Source organism: Triticum aestivum, chromosome 3B (genome assembly GCF_018294505.1).
Source record: "Triticum aestivum cultivar Chinese Spring chromosome 3B, IWGSC CS RefSeq v2.1, whole genome shotgun sequence".
Lineage (NCBI taxonomy): Eukaryota > Viridiplantae > Streptophyta > Magnoliopsida > Poales > Poaceae > Triticum > Triticum aestivum.
The window spans coordinates 389,886,187-389,904,689 of record NC_057801.1 but is presented as its reverse complement, the minus strand read 5'-3'; the positions used below and the strand labels follow the sequence as shown (position 1 = coordinate 389,904,689).

General features: G+C 45.1%; 1 protein-coding gene and 1 long non-coding RNA gene across 20 annotated transcripts; one reads left to right on the top strand and one right to left on the bottom strand.

The window, feature by feature from the left end:
• Positions 1–9,829: 9,829 nt before the first annotated feature.
• Positions 9,830–12,203, bottom strand: LOC123070007 (uncharacterized). Of its 3 annotated transcripts, none has more exons than XR_006433293.1 (6): positions 12,030–12,203; positions 11,671–11,935; positions 11,482–11,587; positions 11,257–11,403; positions 10,966–11,089; positions 9,830–10,207 (listed from the first exon to the last, which is right to left on the bottom strand). It is a non-coding gene; the product is annotated as an uncharacterized lncRNA (long non-coding RNA). The 3 variants fall into 3 exon arrangements; XR_006433291.1 differs by having other exon boundaries at positions 11,721–11,935; XR_006433292.1 differs by having other exon boundaries at positions 11,775–11,935.
• Positions 12,204–13,811: 1,608 nt separating this feature from the next.
• LOC123070004 (uncharacterized) lies at positions 13,812–18,220 on the top strand. 17 transcript variants are annotated; one of them, XM_044493011.1, is made up of 8 exons: positions 13,812–14,241; positions 14,445–14,494; positions 14,921–15,489; positions 15,665–15,727; positions 16,213–16,257; positions 16,832–16,965; positions 17,755–17,878; positions 18,039–18,220. In XM_044493011.1, exons 3-8 carry the CDS (start codon positions 15,250–15,252, stop codon positions 18,081–18,083), a joined length of 651 nt encoding a protein of 216 aa, XP_044348946.1. In that variant the 5' UTR covers positions 13,812–14,241; positions 14,445–14,494; positions 14,921–15,249; the 3' UTR covers positions 18,084–18,220. The 17 variants fall into 17 exon arrangements, 15 of the variants coding, with proteins under 15 accessions (XP_044348946.1, XP_044348950.1, XP_044348949.1 ...); XM_044493015.1 differs by lacking the exons at positions 17,755–17,878; positions 18,039–18,220 and adding exons at positions 17,039–17,177; positions 17,268–17,572 and having other exon boundaries at positions 13,813–14,241; XM_044493014.1 differs by adding an exon at positions 17,039–17,177 and having other exon boundaries at positions 13,814–14,241; positions 17,755–18,220.
• The last annotated feature ends 283 nt before the right edge of the window (positions 18,221–18,503 follow it).

Below are 18,503 nucleotides of genomic sequence, written 5' to 3'. Positions count from 1 at the left end.
CCAATCCTAAGCATAGCACAAGATCGTGTAGTTCGTTTTGCTAGAGCTTTTCCAATGTCAAGTATCTCTTCCTTAGACCATGAGATCGTGTAACTCCCGGATACCGTAGGAGTGCTTTGGGTGTACCAAACGTCACACGTAACTGGGTGACTATAAAGGTGCACTACAGGTATCTCCGAAAGTGTCTGTTGGGTTGACACGGATCGAGACTGGGATTTGTTACTCCGTATGATGGAGAGGTATCACTGGTCCCACTCGGTAGTGCATCATCATAATGAGCTCAGAGTGACCAAGTGTCTGGTCACAGGATCATGCATTACGGTATGAGTAAAGTGACTTGCCGGTAACGAGACTGAACGAGGTATTGGGATACTGATGATCGAGTCTCGGGCAAGTAACATACCGACTGACAAAGGGAATAGTATACGGGATTGCTTGAATCCTCGACATCATGGTTCATCCGATGAAATCATTGAGGAGCATGTGGGAGCCAACATCGGTATCCAGATCCCGCTGTTGGTTATTGACCGGAGAGCCGTCTCGGTCATGTCTGCGTGTCTCCCGAACCCGTAGGGTCTACACACTTAAGGTTCGGTGACGCTAGGGTTATTAGGAAGACTTGTATGTGATTACCGAATATTGTTCGGAGTCTCGGATGAGATCCCGGACGTCACGAGGAGTTCCCGTAGGGTCCGGAGGTAAAGATTTATATATGGGAAGTTGTCATGCGGACACCGGAAAGTTTCGGGGGCATATCGGTATTGTACCGGGGCCACCGGAAGGGTTCCGGGGGTCCACCGGGAGGGGCCACCCCTCTCGGAGGGCCTCATGGGCCGCGTGGGGCAGGGAACCAGCCCTTGGAGGGCTGGGCTCCCCCCCCTTGGGCCCATGCGCCTAGGGTTGGGGGGGAACCCTAAGGGGGGCGCACCCGCTTTGCTTGGGGGGCAAGCCCCCTCCCTGGCCGCCCCCCCTCTAGATCTCATCTAGAGGGGGCCGGCCCCCTTCCCCCTTCCCCTATAAATAGAGGGGCGAGGGGAGGGCTGAACACCTGATCCAAGGCGCAGCCCCTCCCCTCCCCAACACCTTTCCTCCTCCGTTGAGCGCTTGGCGAAGCCCTGTCGGAGTACTGCCTCTCCACCATCATCACACCGTCGTGCTGCTGCTGGAGCCTTCTTCCTCAACCTCTCCTTCCCCCTTGCTGGATCAAGAAGGAGGAGACGTCCTCCGTACCGTACGTGTGTTGAACGCGGAGGTGTTGTCCGTTCAGCACTTGGTCATCGGTGATTTGAATCACGGCGAGTACGACTCCATCATCACCGTTCCCTTGAACGCTTCCGCACGCGATCTACAAGTGGTATGTAGATGCAATCTCTCTCCCATGACTCATTGCTTAGATGAACTCATAGATGGATCTTGGTGAAACCGTAGGAAAATTTTAATTTTCTGCAACATTCCCCAACATCCCTCACCCTGGGTCCACCGCGGCGATGGCCCCCCTGCCACTAGATCCACCGTGGCGTCGCCTTCCTCCCCCTGAATCCACGGGGGCGGTGGCGGCCTCCCTGTCCCCTGGATCCACGGCGGCGGCGGCCTCATTCCCACTGGATCCACGGTGGACGCGGCCTCTTCTGCTTCGAACATGGCAATGCCCTCTGTCACGCCCAATATGTGATACTATCCTACAGAGACTCGAAGATCCCACCAAGGATAGAACCGCATATTGAAACGCTTTTGCAAGGTGGATATCATTACATCAACATTACATAATAGATGGGGATACATACAAGAGGCAAACAATGTCACACGAATACAACATCATCTTACATAAGAGCACCATCCGACTACGGATGAAACACAAACAGAAACTCAAACGACATCCACCCTACTAGCCCAGGCTGCCGACCTGGAACCTATCCCCTGATCGAAGAAGAAGCAGAAGAAGAAGTCCAAACAAGCAAACATCGCTCTCGCGTCAAGATCATCGCATAACCTGTACCTGCAACTGTTGTTGTAGTAATCTGTGAGCCACGAGGACTCAGCAATCCCATTACCATGGGTATCAAGACTAGCAAAGCTTAAAGGGAAAGGAAGGGGTAAAGTGGTGAGGTTGCAGCAGCGACTAAGCATATATGGTGGCTAACATACGCAAATAAGAGCGAGAAGAGAGCAAATGGAACGGTCATGAAACTAGCAATGATCATGAGGTGATCCTGAACTCCTACTTACGTCAAACATAACCCAAAACCGTGTTCACTTCCCGGACTCCGCCGAAAAGAGACCATCACGGCTACACACGCGGTTGATGCATTTTACTTCGGATCTGGTGTCAAGTTATCTACAACCGGACATTAACAAATTCCCATCTGCCACATAACCGCGGCCACGGCTTTCGAAAGATTATACCCTGCAGGGGTGTCCCAACTTAGCCCATGATAAGCTCTCGTGATCAATGAAGGATATACCTTCTCCCAGGAAGACCCGATCAGACTCGGAATCCCGGTTTACAAGACATTTCGACAATGGTAAACCAAGACCAGCAAAGCCGCCCGATGCGCCGACAATCCCGATAGGAGCTGCACATATCTCGTTCTCAGGGCAACACTGGATAGGTCAGCCTATGAGTAAAACAAGCCCTCGAGTTGTCCCGAGGTGGCCCCGCAGTCTGCCCGGTTTGGACCAGCACTTAGAGAAGCACTGGCCCGGGGGGGCTAAAATAAAGATGACCCTCGGGTTGGCCGACCCAAGGGAAGGGTATAGGTGGTGGTGAGGCAAATGGTAAAACCAAGGTTGGGCCTTGCTGGAGGAGTTTTATTCAAAGCGAACTGTCAAGGGGGTCCCATAAATCACCCAACCGCGTAAGGAACGCAAAATCCGGGAACATAACACCGGTATGACGGAAACTAGGGCGGCAAGAGTGGAACAAAACACCAGGCATAAGGCCGAGTCTTCCACCCTTTACCAAGTATATAGATGCATTAATAATATAAGAGATATTGTGATATCCCAACATAATCCTGTCCACCATAGGGCAATCTTCAACTTCACCTGCAACTAACAGCACTATAAGAGGGGCTGAGCAAAAGCGGTAACATAGCCAAACAACGGTTTGCTAGGAAGGGTGAAAAGGTTAGAGGCTGACATGGCAACTTTGGAGGCATGGTAAACAAGTGATAGGTAGCGCAGCATAGCGATAGAACGAAGCAACTAGCAAGCAAAGATAGAAGTGATATCGAGGGTAATGGTCATCTTGCCTGAAATCCCGCTAGGAAGAAGAACGAGTCATGAAGAAGACAAACGGACGTAGTCAAACGAATCCTCACAACTCTGGAACGAAACCGAAGCTAACGAGAGAAGGAAACCGGAAAGAAGCAAACAACATGGTAAACACACAAGCATAAACATGTCATGATGCACAAACAAGTATGATGCACGTATGGTTTAATGAGGCATGGCATGGCAAAGTGCAACAAACAACACTACAAATTAAGTGGAGCTCAATATGCAATGAGTTGCATATTGACGAAACACCACATCAATTATTTAGTTCTCTCTCGGTTTTGTACCCAACAATATTAAATGTTATTAAACATGGCAAGGGGTGAAGCATAATAAAACTACCTATCTAGGCAAGTTTAAATGAGGCCGGGACCACAAACAACAATTCCGGAAATCCCCATATGTCATTTAGCAATTTAATGCAAACACAATTTTAAACATTTTAAATGTTGTTATCATGAAGCGGATGACATATGCAAGTTTATGCAATTTTTATGAAAACATTAACATGAGCATGTTATGAAGCATTTGTCACCATTGCGGAACGAAAGGGGTGCCACGGCAACGAATTCAAAAATGATGCCACGGCAACATATCGATTCTGGTAGCTCATGGAGGTACCGGTGCAAAAGGAAGTGTGACGTGAGCGAGTCATGCAAGATGGTGGGGTGATCCCAGATTCCGGGTTCCCACGGAACGGCGGCATGGCAAACGAGGAGGAACATGCCAAGACAACTCGGACACGGAGCAAAATAGGGTGCATCTCATACAACACATGCATTCATTCACGGGCGGTCGTCTCAGGGTTATACCTTTGAAGCGTGCATTTCGGGGCGGAACTAGTTCAAAGCGGTGTAGATGGAAGTAGACGTTCTCGCAGCGGTCGTAGTGGAAGTAGTCGTTCACAGCAACGGTAGTGGAAGTAGTCGTTCACAGCAACGGTAGAGGTACTCGCAATCTTGGCGATGGTAGTTGTACACTTGACGGTCTTCGGCGATGGTAGTGGTACATCATGTAGTGGAACTTCACGGTTCGTTGTGTAGTCGTACACGGGTCCTTGCCGAAGATGGTCGCACACGCACGTAGAGGTACTTGGCGAACTTGAGGTGGTCTTGGCTTGCAGGGACAACATACGAGACTCGGGTGATGCTGGGCATCGGGATTAGGAGTGTGCTCGCTCGGGCATGGAGCTGGTCGCAGTCAACGCGTGAGGCACGTGTGCGGGCAGAGCAGCAAGTTCAGGTGGTGGTCGTGGTCAGGCGAGCGACGGGGCACGGCAGCGATGCGGCAAGGAGCTCCAGCTCCTATCTATGACGGGCAGAGGAGCTCTGGCAGGGACCAAGGCGGCGGCAGGGGAGGACCCCGGTGAGGCCCAGCCAGACCCGATGGCGGCGGCAGCGGGCTCTGGTGGTCTACGGGGAGGCGCGAGGCCATGGCGGCGGAAGGAGCGGCTCGGTGCAGAGGTGAAGCAGGGTTGAGGCAGGGGTGGCGCGGGGTGGCCCTCCTGGTGGTCGCCGACACCGGCGGGTGGCGATGGGAGGAGCGGGCGGTCTCGCGGGAGCCTCCTGAAGCTGCTGCTGGTGGCGCTCGTGGTGGCCGGAGACGGGTCGCCGGTGACGGGGTGGCGCTAGCAGGGGAACGAGGGAGAGGGGGTCGAGCTAGTGGAGATCGGGAACGGGGTGGCGGCGCTGGAGGAGGGGTCGAAGGAGAGAAGTGGGATCGGGCAGGAAGGTGGGAGCATCGAGCGCTGGCGGCGCTGGAGGGAGGACGAGGGAGAGATGGAGATCGATGGGAGTGAGGAGGAGGTCGGGCTAGGGTTAGGATTAGATAGGTGGGCTGACTTGCTGGGAGGCCCAATTGGCCAGCTGGGTTGCTGGGCTCTCTTCTCCCTCTCTCTTATTTTCTAAAACAGAAAATAACAAAGAAGAAAAGAAGAAGGAAGGAGGTGTTGGGGAAGAAGTTGGACACGTGGATAATTTTCCCGGACTCACAAAAATGCGTTTGTTCCGAGAAAATAGAAAAGGCCATGATTGAGAGATTTAAATCCAAACTTATTTGATTTAAATTCAAATGATTTGAATAGGAAGTGAGGGTTGGGAAGGTCCAAAAATGTTTGAATTTTTGGTGGAGCTCCGGAATATGATGAAAGAATATATGGCAAGGTTGGAGACCAAGAATTAAGATAACAAAGGCATTGGGATAATTTGCAAGTGTGTTACGGTTAATTCCAAGCTAATGGAATATTTATAGTAGCTCCCTAAAATATTGGGAGGATATGTTATAAAGAGAAATCACCCTTCCCTCGATTTAAATAGATCAACCATCTATGCAATTTATTAGTTGAGTTGAGATGCAAAGTTTAATGACATGATGGCATGATGACATGATGCAATGCAAAAATTAAAAGAGCAAGCACAAAAGAAACACACGGCGAAACTCGGAATAGCTGGAAGTCTTCTGAAGCGTCGGTCTCGGGGCATTACACCCTCCCTCGCGTGAGTTGTTGGCAAACCACACGTCGTCACCTGCTGCTGCTCCTGGGTGGTGGTGCGGCTCCCTGCTTGGCCGCCGTGGGGAGCCTGCTGGATGGCTCTACGGATGCGTCGCCCCGGCTACGGATCCGATGAAATCCGCCAGCCCCTCCCCGTTCCACCGCTAGCACCCGGATCCTGGGGTCGCCGCTGGACCCATCGCTGTCAGCCTCCCCGACCTTCTCTGGTTGCCTGGATAGGACTGCCCTTGCCATAGCGTGACCAGTGCCTGTATTTCGTCCATGACCAAGCCATTGTGCTCATCTTCAGTTTCACATCGAGTAGTTGCATAACAGTACTGGTATGTTAATGTTCAGAGCACATGTTCTGTTGAAAAAGATTCCCATTTTGCCTAATTATATTGCAATCCTGCAAGTTTATGAGCCATGCTCTAAACTGTGAACATATCCTGATAATACAAGTTACTTGGTGCACTGTCAAGGTTCAGGAAAAGGATGCAAGCTTCCACACGGTGCCTGAAAAATGCCACTTTCCCAATCTTGTCTCTGTCCGAGCACGAAGCCACTGCTGCCCGTCAGTGCTTGGTCAACAACCGACCAAACAACTCTTTCCTCTCCACCACGAGAAGTTCCTCACCTCACGCGCGAGCAGTCCATCTATCGCCTCCCGTGCAAGCACTCCATCACCTCACACAGTGTCCGTTCGACAGAGTTTGTCCTTTTGAAGATGCAAAAAATGGAGTTTGAAGCGGCCGCGGGCGGGTGGTGGTGTGGTTGCAGAAGAAGAAGCGCTGATGCGAACTCGTCCATCCGGCGTAGTATACCAGTATGATTTGGAGGCGAAGAATTTGTTGTGTTTCTTACCATGAATCCCTGTAGTTATGGAAACTTGGCTCCCTATAAATTTTTAAAATACTAGTAGAATGCTCGTGCGTTGCTACGGGCAAAATATAGGAACATGAATCAAACTGGTGACTAAGTGACATGAGTAAGTTCTTCAAATAATATATATATCGCCTTATATCAATTTCTTGAGCGGATACTATGAGAGCAACTATGATCTTGATCTTGCTCCTTCCGTCCCTGCAACCCATCCTACGACACTGGTCGAGACCGGTGCCGATGTTGTGCGCTACCCTACCCAAGCCGTCTTCTATGTCGGTTCACCATTGCCCCGACACTGGTCTCGAGCTACCTTCTCTGTTGGTCCACTGTTGACCCTGATCCGCCCTTCAATATTGGTCGCGACCGGTGCCAATGACGCGTGTCATCCTGCCCGAGCTAACTTCTCCGAAGGCCCACCATTGCCCTTAACCATCCCTCTATTCCCACAACCTCTTCTAAAATTATGTGCTCGTTGTCGGCTTCTTCCTCTTTCCGTCCCCTCTTCTAAAAGTATGTGCACATTGTTGGTTTCTTCCTCCTTTCGTGCCCATGACCCGTCTTTTGGCACCGGATGCGTCTGGTGTCGATGTCCTGTGCCGCCCTGTCCACGCCGCCTTCTTCGATGGTCCATCGTGGTCCCCCACCATACCTCTAACACATAGTTTGGGGAGGATGTAGAGGACATGGTTGTATACACAAATGGAAGCCTGAAGCAGACGTGTCCGGTCACTTCCATGACGCTTGGGCATCGAAATTAGCCTATCATGGTTGTAGACGATCTAAGATACTGAAGTACTTCACGTCAAGATGTAGTACGCAAGTTCACAAACCCTCATGCCTATGGTTTTATGTGCAGATGCCTAGCTCACTCCCGCCAGTACAATTCAAAATTCAAAAAGTCAAACCAGACTCAACCTCTGCCAAGACAATGCGACCGAGGGCATGTACCCAGGTATAAGTGCAATCATATCTACCTTTGCCACCTTTTCTGATCATGGTCGCTACTCAGAACAGATGGATGTTCAGTCCAGCGCGTTGACAGGTAACCGCTACTGAAGTTATCAACTCGATGAGAGTTCATCCAAATCCGGACACATTTTACCACCTCATCCATCAGTAATTTCAGAGACCTGGCACCTTGCCCAAAGCTAACTGCAAATTTTTCCAAACTGATAAAACAATTTTCGCGAGAATCTGTGGCAGCATCACACGTCAGAATTCAATAAAATTTCAGGTTGTATTCTTTTCCATCAAAGTACAGAACTCGAAGCACATAGATAGTAAACTACACAACGCAACTGGTATGGAGCAATTATATGGACCAAGTACTGGCAGTATGGATTGATGTCTAGCCATCATCTGATAACCTAGAGTTTTCATCAGACAATGAGTACATCAGTTGACTCCATTGACACCACTCGGAATTAGTACATGAGTTGACTCCATTGGCACAATTAGTCCGATATTGAAAGAGCTTTGTTTGACTGACTCTTCTATATTATACGATGCTCTATGGCAACAGATAATGAGAGCCAAAAGAGTATTATTAAAATTGCATCCATGCCTTATACTCCCTCCGTCCGGAAATACTTGTCATCAAAATGGATAAAAGAGGATGCATCTAGACGTATTTTAGTTCTAGATACGTCTCCTTTTATCCATTTTGATGACAAGTATTTTCGGACGGAGGGAGTATATACCAAGGGTCATTCTTGAGAAAATTTGTTGCTCATGCCTCATGACATTTAGAAGAAAATTTTGGATAATATGTAGGTGCTAGCACTTTGCATGAGGTACAAACCTTACAGGTTCACTCAAGCAAATAACACAAATCATATAATCGCACAACAATGGTTCACAGACTTCCAGAAAAATTGAGAGAGAGAGAAGCAGCAACAGGTTGGAGTTCAGAGAACTGCAGCAACGGGGTTGAGAATTGCTTCAGAAGAAGTGCAGCAGCAGTGCTAGGAGAGATGGGACAGCCGCAGGCAGCAAGGAGCAGAGAGGAGAGGCAGCAGCGCCAAGGCAAGATTACTACAGAACCTACGACTAAGTCAAACTATATATTTTTTATGGGCATACTCGCGACTTGAATCCTTCATTTTTCAAATTTGAGCATTGGCGCATATCCACTTATGGATTAGTCATATTATTAGGCTGGGTCAGTATATTAGTAAATTTGTCACATATACACAGTTTGTCGAACCAATTCCAATAATAATCAATAGACGCATATCTCTGAAAAAAAGGAACACACATGCATACAGTGGAAGTGTCTCGAGGGCCAAACTATTCTGGAAACTATCATAGCAGAAATCATATTTTTCTAAATCTGGACTAACAGGGGATGTACGCACACGTGGGTTGATCACCTGCACAATCAAATCTTACTACTGGACATTGGTACTGTCTGATGCTTCCCATCGAACATCAGCCAATTTGTGATTTACCATTGCCCTATGGACTCGACATCCCAGCTATCTTGCTCTGGCAGCTTAGTGGTACCAGACCAAATGCTTGGATGCCTGTTCTGGAATTTGTTCCAAATCTGTGCCGCTCCCTAGGTGGACTCATAGAAGGTTGACCAATGTTTTGTAAATCAGTTACAACATACATACACTTCGAAAAATGCATAGAACAGAAACTGCAGTTTTGAACTTGCATTCACTATGGAAGAAATTGATGATATTGTCCCCAAGTGGTCTAGGATAACATGATGATCAAACAAAACACTAAGTGATTATGTAGTAAATTCTTAAATCAGTATTTCAATAAAACAACATCTGTTAATTTGGAACTATTTGATATTGTTGATTGTTCGTAAGTCCATTTAGTTAGAGAAGGTTCTCAATCGGATTGCCACCCCGCTTTCATTCAATTAGGTTCAGCAAATTCCTGTTATTACCTTGACAGTGCCCACTCCTGGAGAGAGTTAATATTTTTTGCAAGAAATCTCTCTGTTATAAGTGGTCCAAATTTATCTATATGTATCACGTATGTCCCCAATAATAGAAAAAACATTCTGGTCCAAATTTATCTATATGTATTACGTATATGTCCCCAAATTTATCTACATGTATCACGTATGTCCCCAATAATAACCTTTCTCTGATTTCTGAGTTTCAGAGGTAGAGGGTAGAACAATTAGAAAGTCAACAAAGTGCTAGATGAATCTGATTGGAGAACAAAAGACAACAGAATATCTTGTGCATAATTTATCAATTATATGTCCAATTAGTACTGTCCAGTTAAAGGTCGAAGCTAGAATCATAGATCTTACAACTATACTTCAGAAAAGAACCATCCAATGTCAGAGTTTTATCATTGCTAAACGTCCAGATCTCATATCATACAGTGATAATCCTCCTAGATTAGGATTATACCAAATTAGTGAATGAATAAAATAACTACAATTTGGAGCTTCAAGTAAATCAAACAGTTAACTTAATTCTCTAGTCGACGACTATGTTGGTACCTGAAGAATCATTCTGCCCGTGCCGTTAGTTCAGCACCTTGGTCCCTTGTTCTTGGCGTCTCCGATCCCAAATCTCCAACCTGGTAGCGAATTAGCATGGTTCAGTTTAGCCCTTATCTATACACTTGAATGAAATAAACATGCAAACATGGCATTTATAGAACAGAGGTACACCACAACAGATGGAAACTCCAAGGTGTAAGACTATTTTTTAGAGAAGTGTCTTGTTTTTTCTTTTTATTGAGAAAAGAGAATCATCTTGTTCAGATAACATACAATCGGGCAAACTTTAAACCACACGTAATAAGACCAATCTGGCTGCTTTCCTAGACTATCGTTTGCTAGGATTTTGATAATCATGAAAAACAGGAAGCTTGAGTATCCTCCATTCCTCCAAATTTGTTTGGAGCACGGAAGTTTAGAATCCTCCTAACTGGTCAATGACGGGTGACTCCCGCCTAATTCCCCTAGCTTTGTCCTAGGAAAGCCTAAGTTTTAGAAATTAATGTCTAATATGCATCACAATCTCAAGAGATTCTTCTGATAATAAATTCTTTTTACAAAATATATATGTGTATTTTTCTAAGGAAAGAATCTAACTGAATCAACGACTGCATAAAGTTCTTTAGTAACACACAGTTGCTTTATTGTACATATATATGAGGCCAAAATAAGAGACATGAAATCATACTGCAGAAAAAGAGGAAAAGAAACCAGTCTCCAACTGTATGTAAACTAAGAAGAAGGTGAACACTACATGCTAGGGACTAATCAATCTCAGGTCAAGCCAATACATTGGTAGAAAATAGCAAGGCAAATGGAGAAAATTTGAACTGACCCTGGTCCTCCTCTGGCCGACCATCCATTGGCTGCTGCTCCAAGTGCGCGGACACGGACATGCATACAGTCCTCTCCGAGTAGCCTCCACGCATGACCTCCTATCCCATGCGCACAGTGAGCAGCTGCTCATGCAGGCATCGGTAATCAAAATTACGTTAAATGACTCTTTTTCTCCCCCCATCCATCTTACCAATTCAAGCTTGCCGCTGCAGGCAATGGCATATCTAATAGCAATATGCCATATGAACACCATTGAATAACTGAAAGCAATAGTCTTGGGTCACCTTACCTGGCACCTAGCGTCTCTCCAAGAATTTATCATCAAGCTTGATTGCATACTATAAGGGATCCATGTGCAAGCTGAAAATTGTCAGTACAATCAAGTCTATTTGTACCATAACTGTTCCCTATATCCACGGATACTTGGAGTTTGGATCTGATACAGAAATATATCAAATATCAGTTTCAGAAAGGTACATACTATAATCTCTACTATCAAATATCAGTTTTTTACCTTGGTGCTTCCCCAACGGAGCTGCCGGATAGAGGACCGACCCAGTGTTCGTGTATCATCAGAATCGCGTGGTGCCTTGGGGCTCATGTACGGGTGGGAGTTAACTCTACATCAAAACAGAAAAGATCATGATAGGAATAGAATAGCTGGCAAATTCCGCCGGTGAGGAGCACCGAGGCATGAACCGACATCGGCAGCGCCCTCCATTAATCTGCTAGGCCGGGGGCGCAGAGGCCCACCTGCGGGAGAGGCAGGGAGGCGGCCATGACACATCGTTCTGGAGGGGAGGCTACCATGGCATGGGACGGCGGCGGCTGAGCGCGGCGCCGGCGCTCGGGAAGACGGCGGACCATGGAGGCGCGTGAAGCGAGGCGGAGACGCACGGATCTGGTCGCTCCTAGGTCAGATCGGGCCGTAGTGGAGCTCCACATCAGGATCCATGCTGCCGTTGTTTCTGAAACAGAGAGATACAAGATTTGAGAGAGAGAGAGAGAGAAAAGGAAGGGAGAAGGGAGAAGAAGAGAGATAGGGCGCGCAGGAGCGGTTACTGGACGACGGCTGGAGGTCGGCAACGGCGGCGCGGGATGCCGGCGTGAGGAGCAGTCGGCAGCGGCGGCGCGGAACGCCGGCGTGAGGAGCAGGCCAGAGGGAGAAAACCGGGATGGGGGAAAGAAAATCGAATGGGTCCTACGAGAGGTGGGACTGGGACGGGGGAAAGAAAATCGGGGGGTGAGGGGATCGTACGAGAGGCTGGACGAAGCGCGGAACATAAGGGGGGAAACGGAACACTACGTTTCTTTTAGATAGTAGAGATATCGCTAGCATTTTGTTCCCCGAGTGTGTTTGCATTAATGCGTGAGAGGAAACTATTCTGGGTAAGTATTCGTGTGCGATTTTCCTACTCTTTGCACTGCTACATACATGTTTTTTTATAAGAGGTGCTTTCCCGGTCACACGGAACATATCCCGTTACTTGAAGATGTTTATTGAGAGTAATTCTTTGTTTGCTCATTAAGAAAGGCACATATGTTCGTTAATCGATAGGAGGTGCTTTGTACAGACGGTGTTCATGTAGAAAAACCAAGTAATATAAAAGAAGGAGAAAGAAGTTCAAATATAAGAAATGAAAAAGGTCAGAATATGTAGTACGATAAAAAGTTCGTGTATAAAATTTATGTGCAGAAATAAAATGTCAATTCAGAATGAAGTTCATGTATAAAAAAGGCTGAAGTTCGCATAGAGCAAAAAGGTGCATTTCTGAAAAAATATGTACCCGAAAACTCTAAAGCTGTTAAAAATAAAACCAAGAAAGTCATTTTTTAAGAAAAGTTGTAAATAACAGATTTTCCCATCTCTAGAAAAACTCTAGAAGTTCAAATAAAAATAACAAGTAGTTCAATATTTATAAAAAAATAATTTCTCGGACCCATACTATAAGAGCATTTTTTACACTAGTGTAGTGCTAAAAATCCTAGAAGTTCAATTTGAAATAACCGAGAAGGTCAAAGAACCTAGAATTTCAAATTTAAAAACCTAGAAAGTTGTTTACTTATTTAAAACCATATTTTTTCTAAGAAGTTCAAAGTAAAATAAGAGAGAAGTACAAAAGTTAAAAAAAGTCAAATGTTTTCTCGTTACTAAAGAATAAAATGAAGTTCAAATTAAAGTAAAAAGGAAAAGCTAAAAATATATAAAAAAATGTTCTCACTTTTTTAAAAGTAGACAAAAAATAAAATAACAAAGTGGTTTGATGTTTATTATAAAAGTCTAGGATTTTACGTTCATTAAAAAAACAGATATCTGCTGTTATTAAAAAAACAACCATGAAGATCAAAACTTAAAAAAATAGTCAAAAACATGTTTATTTAAAAATAAAAAATAAAAAACAGAAGTTCAAAAGTATATTAAAACCTAGGATTTAGAATCTCAAAAAATGAAAACAAAAAACAATGTCATTTTGGGCCCGCAATACTAAAGATTAAAACCAAGAATTTAAAATTTAAAAATAGATTTTCCAATATGCTAAATATGAAAAACCAAGAAGTTCAATTTTGAAATCGGAGTAGTTCATTTAAACATATAAGGTTGCTGGGAGACTCGCTCGCAGGAGGCTCCCTCGATTTTCTGCCTCGTCTGCCGTTGGATGGTGGTCAAGATCGTCTTCCACTTGATCTGGGACATTGGAAGGTCACATTGCTCATTTTTACCGCGTGGTAACCTCATAGTGTCCAATGACATGTGGGCTCTTGGGATGTGCTGGTTGGCTGGGTCAACCGTTTCGTGGTGCGTGTGCGCCCTATCCTTGAGCGCCGCGTGCACGTCGCGCGTTTTGCGGGAGATCGTGCGGCAGCCACACCCATTGGTGACCGGGCCGCACAAACCCTACCCTTTTCCACCGCCCCCAAATCAACGCAGCCTCCTCCTCCTCTCCTCCCTCTCTTCCCCCGCCGCTATGGTCTCTCCAGAGGCACACCCCTCCATGGATCGAAGCAGCTAACCAGGATCTGGATGAGGAAGAGGAGATCCGGGCGCCCCATTGGTGGATCGACTATCACGAGCTCCTCCCGCCATGGAGGAGCAGCGAGGCCGGAGATCCAGGCGGCGCATGCCTCACGGGGTGGGGGAGAGGCCTGCAACAGGGGCGAGGGGCATCCAGGTCGAAGCTGCAGCGCTCCAGTCGATGGGATTGCTCTGTACGGAAGGGGAGTTGCCGACGGCTGAAGATGCTACTCAAAGGATGAGCTCCGAGCGGCATGCAAGGTTAGCTTCTCTCAATCCTCCCCCTTTCTCCCCTGATCTCTATCACTCTTGCTGTCCATTTGACATGTTGCTATGTACTCTTGAGATGACACCGTACATCAGATTGCCTACAATAATTTAATTTTGTTTAACTACAATTCGATGTAACAGAGTTCTATTCTGTTTAGTTCTCGTAGTTAATCCATTTTATTTTTGCTTTCAAGGCTAGCTGACTGCAGTTTGATTACCGATTCATCTATGGCAGCACAGGCAGGTAAAAAGGCTTTTTCTTGTTTTTGTAGTTCTAGGTCAGAGTTCTCTTTTACCTTACCTTTTCAATTTTACTCTGCTTTCTAGGTTCTGATCATACCGATTTGATGACTTGCAATGGTTTGATTTCCGGTTCATATTTTATTTTTTGTATTATGCAGCTTCCTCTATGTACTATTTGGGTAAATTCCATGAACTATGTGTCTTGTTTAAATGGCTAGGATTTGAGGTTGTTTGAATCCATTAGGACACAATGTTCTAACCATCATCTAGGGTGCTCAATGCATAGTAGATAGCTTTTGGTCGTCACCATTGGACACAAAAGTACTAGATTTTGAGGTTTTTAATAGCTCTAATATGCCAATTGCAGAGCAACAGAGCAGTTACCATTTTTCCTTGTCCTAATTAGTTATTTTATTTTGTTTTGCAGGCGTATTATCTTGGAGGTTGCTTCTTATTTTTACCGTGGATCAAGTTTCTTCATTTCCTTTGTAGCTACCTCTGCTCCATTTGTTTTATATATCATGTATGCTTTATATATCCTATGTGCTGCCATGATCCTTGCTTCACTGATCATGTTGATTTTCTAGATTTGGCTGGGTGCCGTGTTCTTTTTTGGCCCTTGTCCGCTTTGATCAATGTGCTCTGGGATCTGGCTCTGTGACTGTGATGATGCACCCGCAGGGAGGAGGCAACATCGACGCGATGGCACAGCAGAGGAGACTGGGCTTGTTGTGGAACTTCCGGAGGCAGTAGGACATGATGCCGCACATCACAGAGATCAAGATGGCCATGCGCATGCCGATGCCGCCCGCCGACATCGGCGAGAGCGTCACCGCCGGCAACGGCTCTAGTGACCTTTCCAGGATCTTCTCCATGAGCTACTGGAAGGACACCAACTCCAGCATCATGTTCTTCACGCCTGGCCGCAAGAAGGCCAAGTTGTTCGGCGACAGCGATGACGGCATGGTCACCAGCTTCAGCAACATTGACTCCCAGGTAGGACAAACACATCCATCTGGAGTCTCCCGCCCGCCAATTGTTTAATGCTACACTTCTACTAACACCTCGGATGTTTATACTGAGAGGGTTAGTTAGTTTCCTGCAACATTTTTGGTGTTCGTCTTGGTGTCGGATGTTTATACTGAATATTTGCCTTGCTTATGCTGCTTAGGAAAGAACAAGCATCAACAAGAGGGTAAGGAGGCTGCAAAACCTCATGACCAACATGGACAAGGTAACTAAATCAGTTGAATTGATGCACACTGTCAATTATGTTACCACATAGAGATGAAATTGTCACCAAGAATTACAGAAAATCATACTCGCTAAAGTACTAAATCTGACGACTACATGCTGCATATTTAGTGATAAAACTGAATACTGAAGTACTAAAATTGACGTTCCTAACCCAAGTTGGAAGTGTTGCCCACGAAAATTCAGAACCTCGGTAGTTGTCGATGACTCGGACCTCCTGCCAGATTTGCAGCCCGCATGTCCTGCCGCCTCCCACACTATCTCTGCCTAGCCGTCTCACTAGACGAAGATGCGTACGAAGTCGAGACGCATTCGGCTAAGCACCATATGCAGGTTTAACACGTGCTTTGGAATTTGGATTAAACTGTGCTTGGGTTTTGGTGCAAATTCAATGATGGTTTATGCAAGCCAATGGTTCTTACAAGAAGTGTTCTAATCTATTTTTTTCTGTTTCCTTATCAACAGGTCATTGTGCGGTACAGAAACTTTACTCTGAATTTGTCACTACAGGTTGCATGCAATTTCATACTGTTAGTTTCAGATTTTCCAATTTTCTCTATGCATATAGTAGATGCTTCTATGAATCTGTACCCATCTTTGGTTCATCTTATTTAATTCAGTTAAAGTTATATTGAAAATTTCCCAGTTCTCTTTTTTAATGTTGTACTTACTCGGAGTCTTTCTCTCCTGCTAGGCTAATTTACAGAGTTTTACTGACCTGCATTCGCTTTATGTCTTTTCTTCGTTCATTTGGCGAACTAACTTTGTCATCCATAGTGTAATTTCCTTTTGGGCTCCCCTTGCACCAGGAAGATATGTCAAGTTCTCTGAATCTCGAAGTGCCCATGGGCATCACATTTATTTAATTAGTTCCATGTAGAGATTCAATCATCTCAGTGAATCGTTTTCTTTTTTCCAAATGAACTGAATTGGGATAGATAGGTATTACTTTAATTATTGTGATTTTGGTTCATGTTATTTCGTGAAAGGAACTATGGTGGATGCAAATTTCTTGATGGATTAACTTTATATCTTCTGTTTTCAAACCAAGATTGTGGTGAATGGGTGTTGATATGAGGTGCAGGTTGACCAACGGGTGGACCGGTGCCGGCGTGAGGATAGGGCCGGTGGATGGAACAGAAGACAGTGGACGATATTGACATTGGAGAACGGGCGCATCTCCATAGGTGGAAGTTTATTTACCTGGACGATGTTGGGGTACTGTTATGACCAATTTCCCAATTTCTTATGAATAGTCTGTTTGATAATTGCACTGACCATTTCAACATAGTCGAAGTCTTTGTTTTAGTGTGTATAGTAACAACACGAAATGCAATAGTAATTTGAGGCCTACAAGAAACAGTAACATCGGCGGATTCCAGTCCAATGCAGATATTAGGCTTTGCTAACTGGACATCACCAAGTTCAAGGTATTGATGTACCTAATCTTAGGCTTTGCCAAATCTTAAAGTTAACATGACATCAGGGGTCTCACGACAGCTATTAAATATGCTTATTAGGCTTTGCCAGAGCTTAAGGTTACATGACATCAGTGGTCTCACGGCGGCTGTTAAATATGCTTATTAGGCTTTGCCAGATCTTAAAGTTACATGACATCAGGGGTCTCACAACGGTTTCTAACCAATAGAAAGTGACAATCGTTGGTATATATGAGGCAATGTCTAATATTTTCTTAGAATAATGTTTTTATTAATTAGATGATTATCACTTTCATGGTGTGCCTACTTTCAGAGATGTAAAATCCAGAACTCTGTGTAATGTGCCTTGAATATCTATTCAGCAGTTGAATAGCAATTTCAAATCAGTCTCTCTAACTTGTTATATCATGCTCTCTAACTTCTTGACATTTAATTTCAGTTTAACAAATCTTGTTCATAGTGAAAAATATGTTTTCCGTAAAACAACCCTTTATTTTGTTTATTATCTCTAGCTACTTCTTTTGTAGTCCTTGCTTAATACTGATGTTTGTCTTGATGACTAATTCAGGATATTCTGTGGCCCAAGTTCCCTACAGAATAATGCCCAGTCTAATCTCAATAGTGGGCATGATAGCCTCAAACTTCTCTTTTCAACATTGAAGAAGCGGTTTACTCGGATCAGTGGGCATGCACTTAGAAAACGAAACTGCTATGCAGACGATGCACTACATGCACGACAGCTGCACGATGTCAATCTAGCCATCTGTTGCACTTAGATAATATGCACTGATGCACTGATGTGCTGTATCGTGCACAAATCGTCTGCTATGCGTCGTGTGCATAGCAGCTCTCCTTAGAAAAATAGCTAGAGAGTACGAGGAGATATTCCTGGAGTAAATAAATGGCTTGTTATGCTGATACGTTAGACAGAAGCAAAATGTTATTTATCATGCTCCTGTTGTATCCACAGACATATGAATACCTACTTTCCCACCGTTGTACACAAACTGATTTTAGTATTTGTGCATACTCTTTGTCTTAAGTGGGCTTTCTCTTAAAAGGAAGGAGAAATCTCACAAGTTCCATAGCCGCAGAGTGACTAGGTAGCATATAGGCCTTTCAAATACCCATGCCTCCATCAGAGAAGTTTTTTTGCATGGACATGCAAAATAAAAGTATCATAGAAACACTCCTTAGCATGTTTATACATGTTGTAAACATATGTTTTTTTCATACATAAAAAACAGAATTCTTAGTGCGCGCTTTTCCTAGACAAATGAATACTAATACGATAAACATATCTACAACACAAGATGA

Excerpts from the sequence above, each read along its gene's own strand:
- LOC123070004 (XM_044493010.1), top strand. The coding sequence starts at position 15,250 with ATGATGCCGCACATCACAGAGATCAAGATGGCCATGCGCATGCCGATG. Across the intron at positions 15,490-15,664 it reads TCAGCAACATTGACTCCCAG|GAAAGAACAAGCATCAACAA; the intron begins GTAGGACAAACA and ends TATGCTGCTTAG. Across the intron at positions 16,258-16,831 it reads CTCTGAATTTGTCACTACAG|GTTGACCAACGGGTGGACCG; the intron begins GTTGCATGCAAT and ends TATGAGGTGCAG.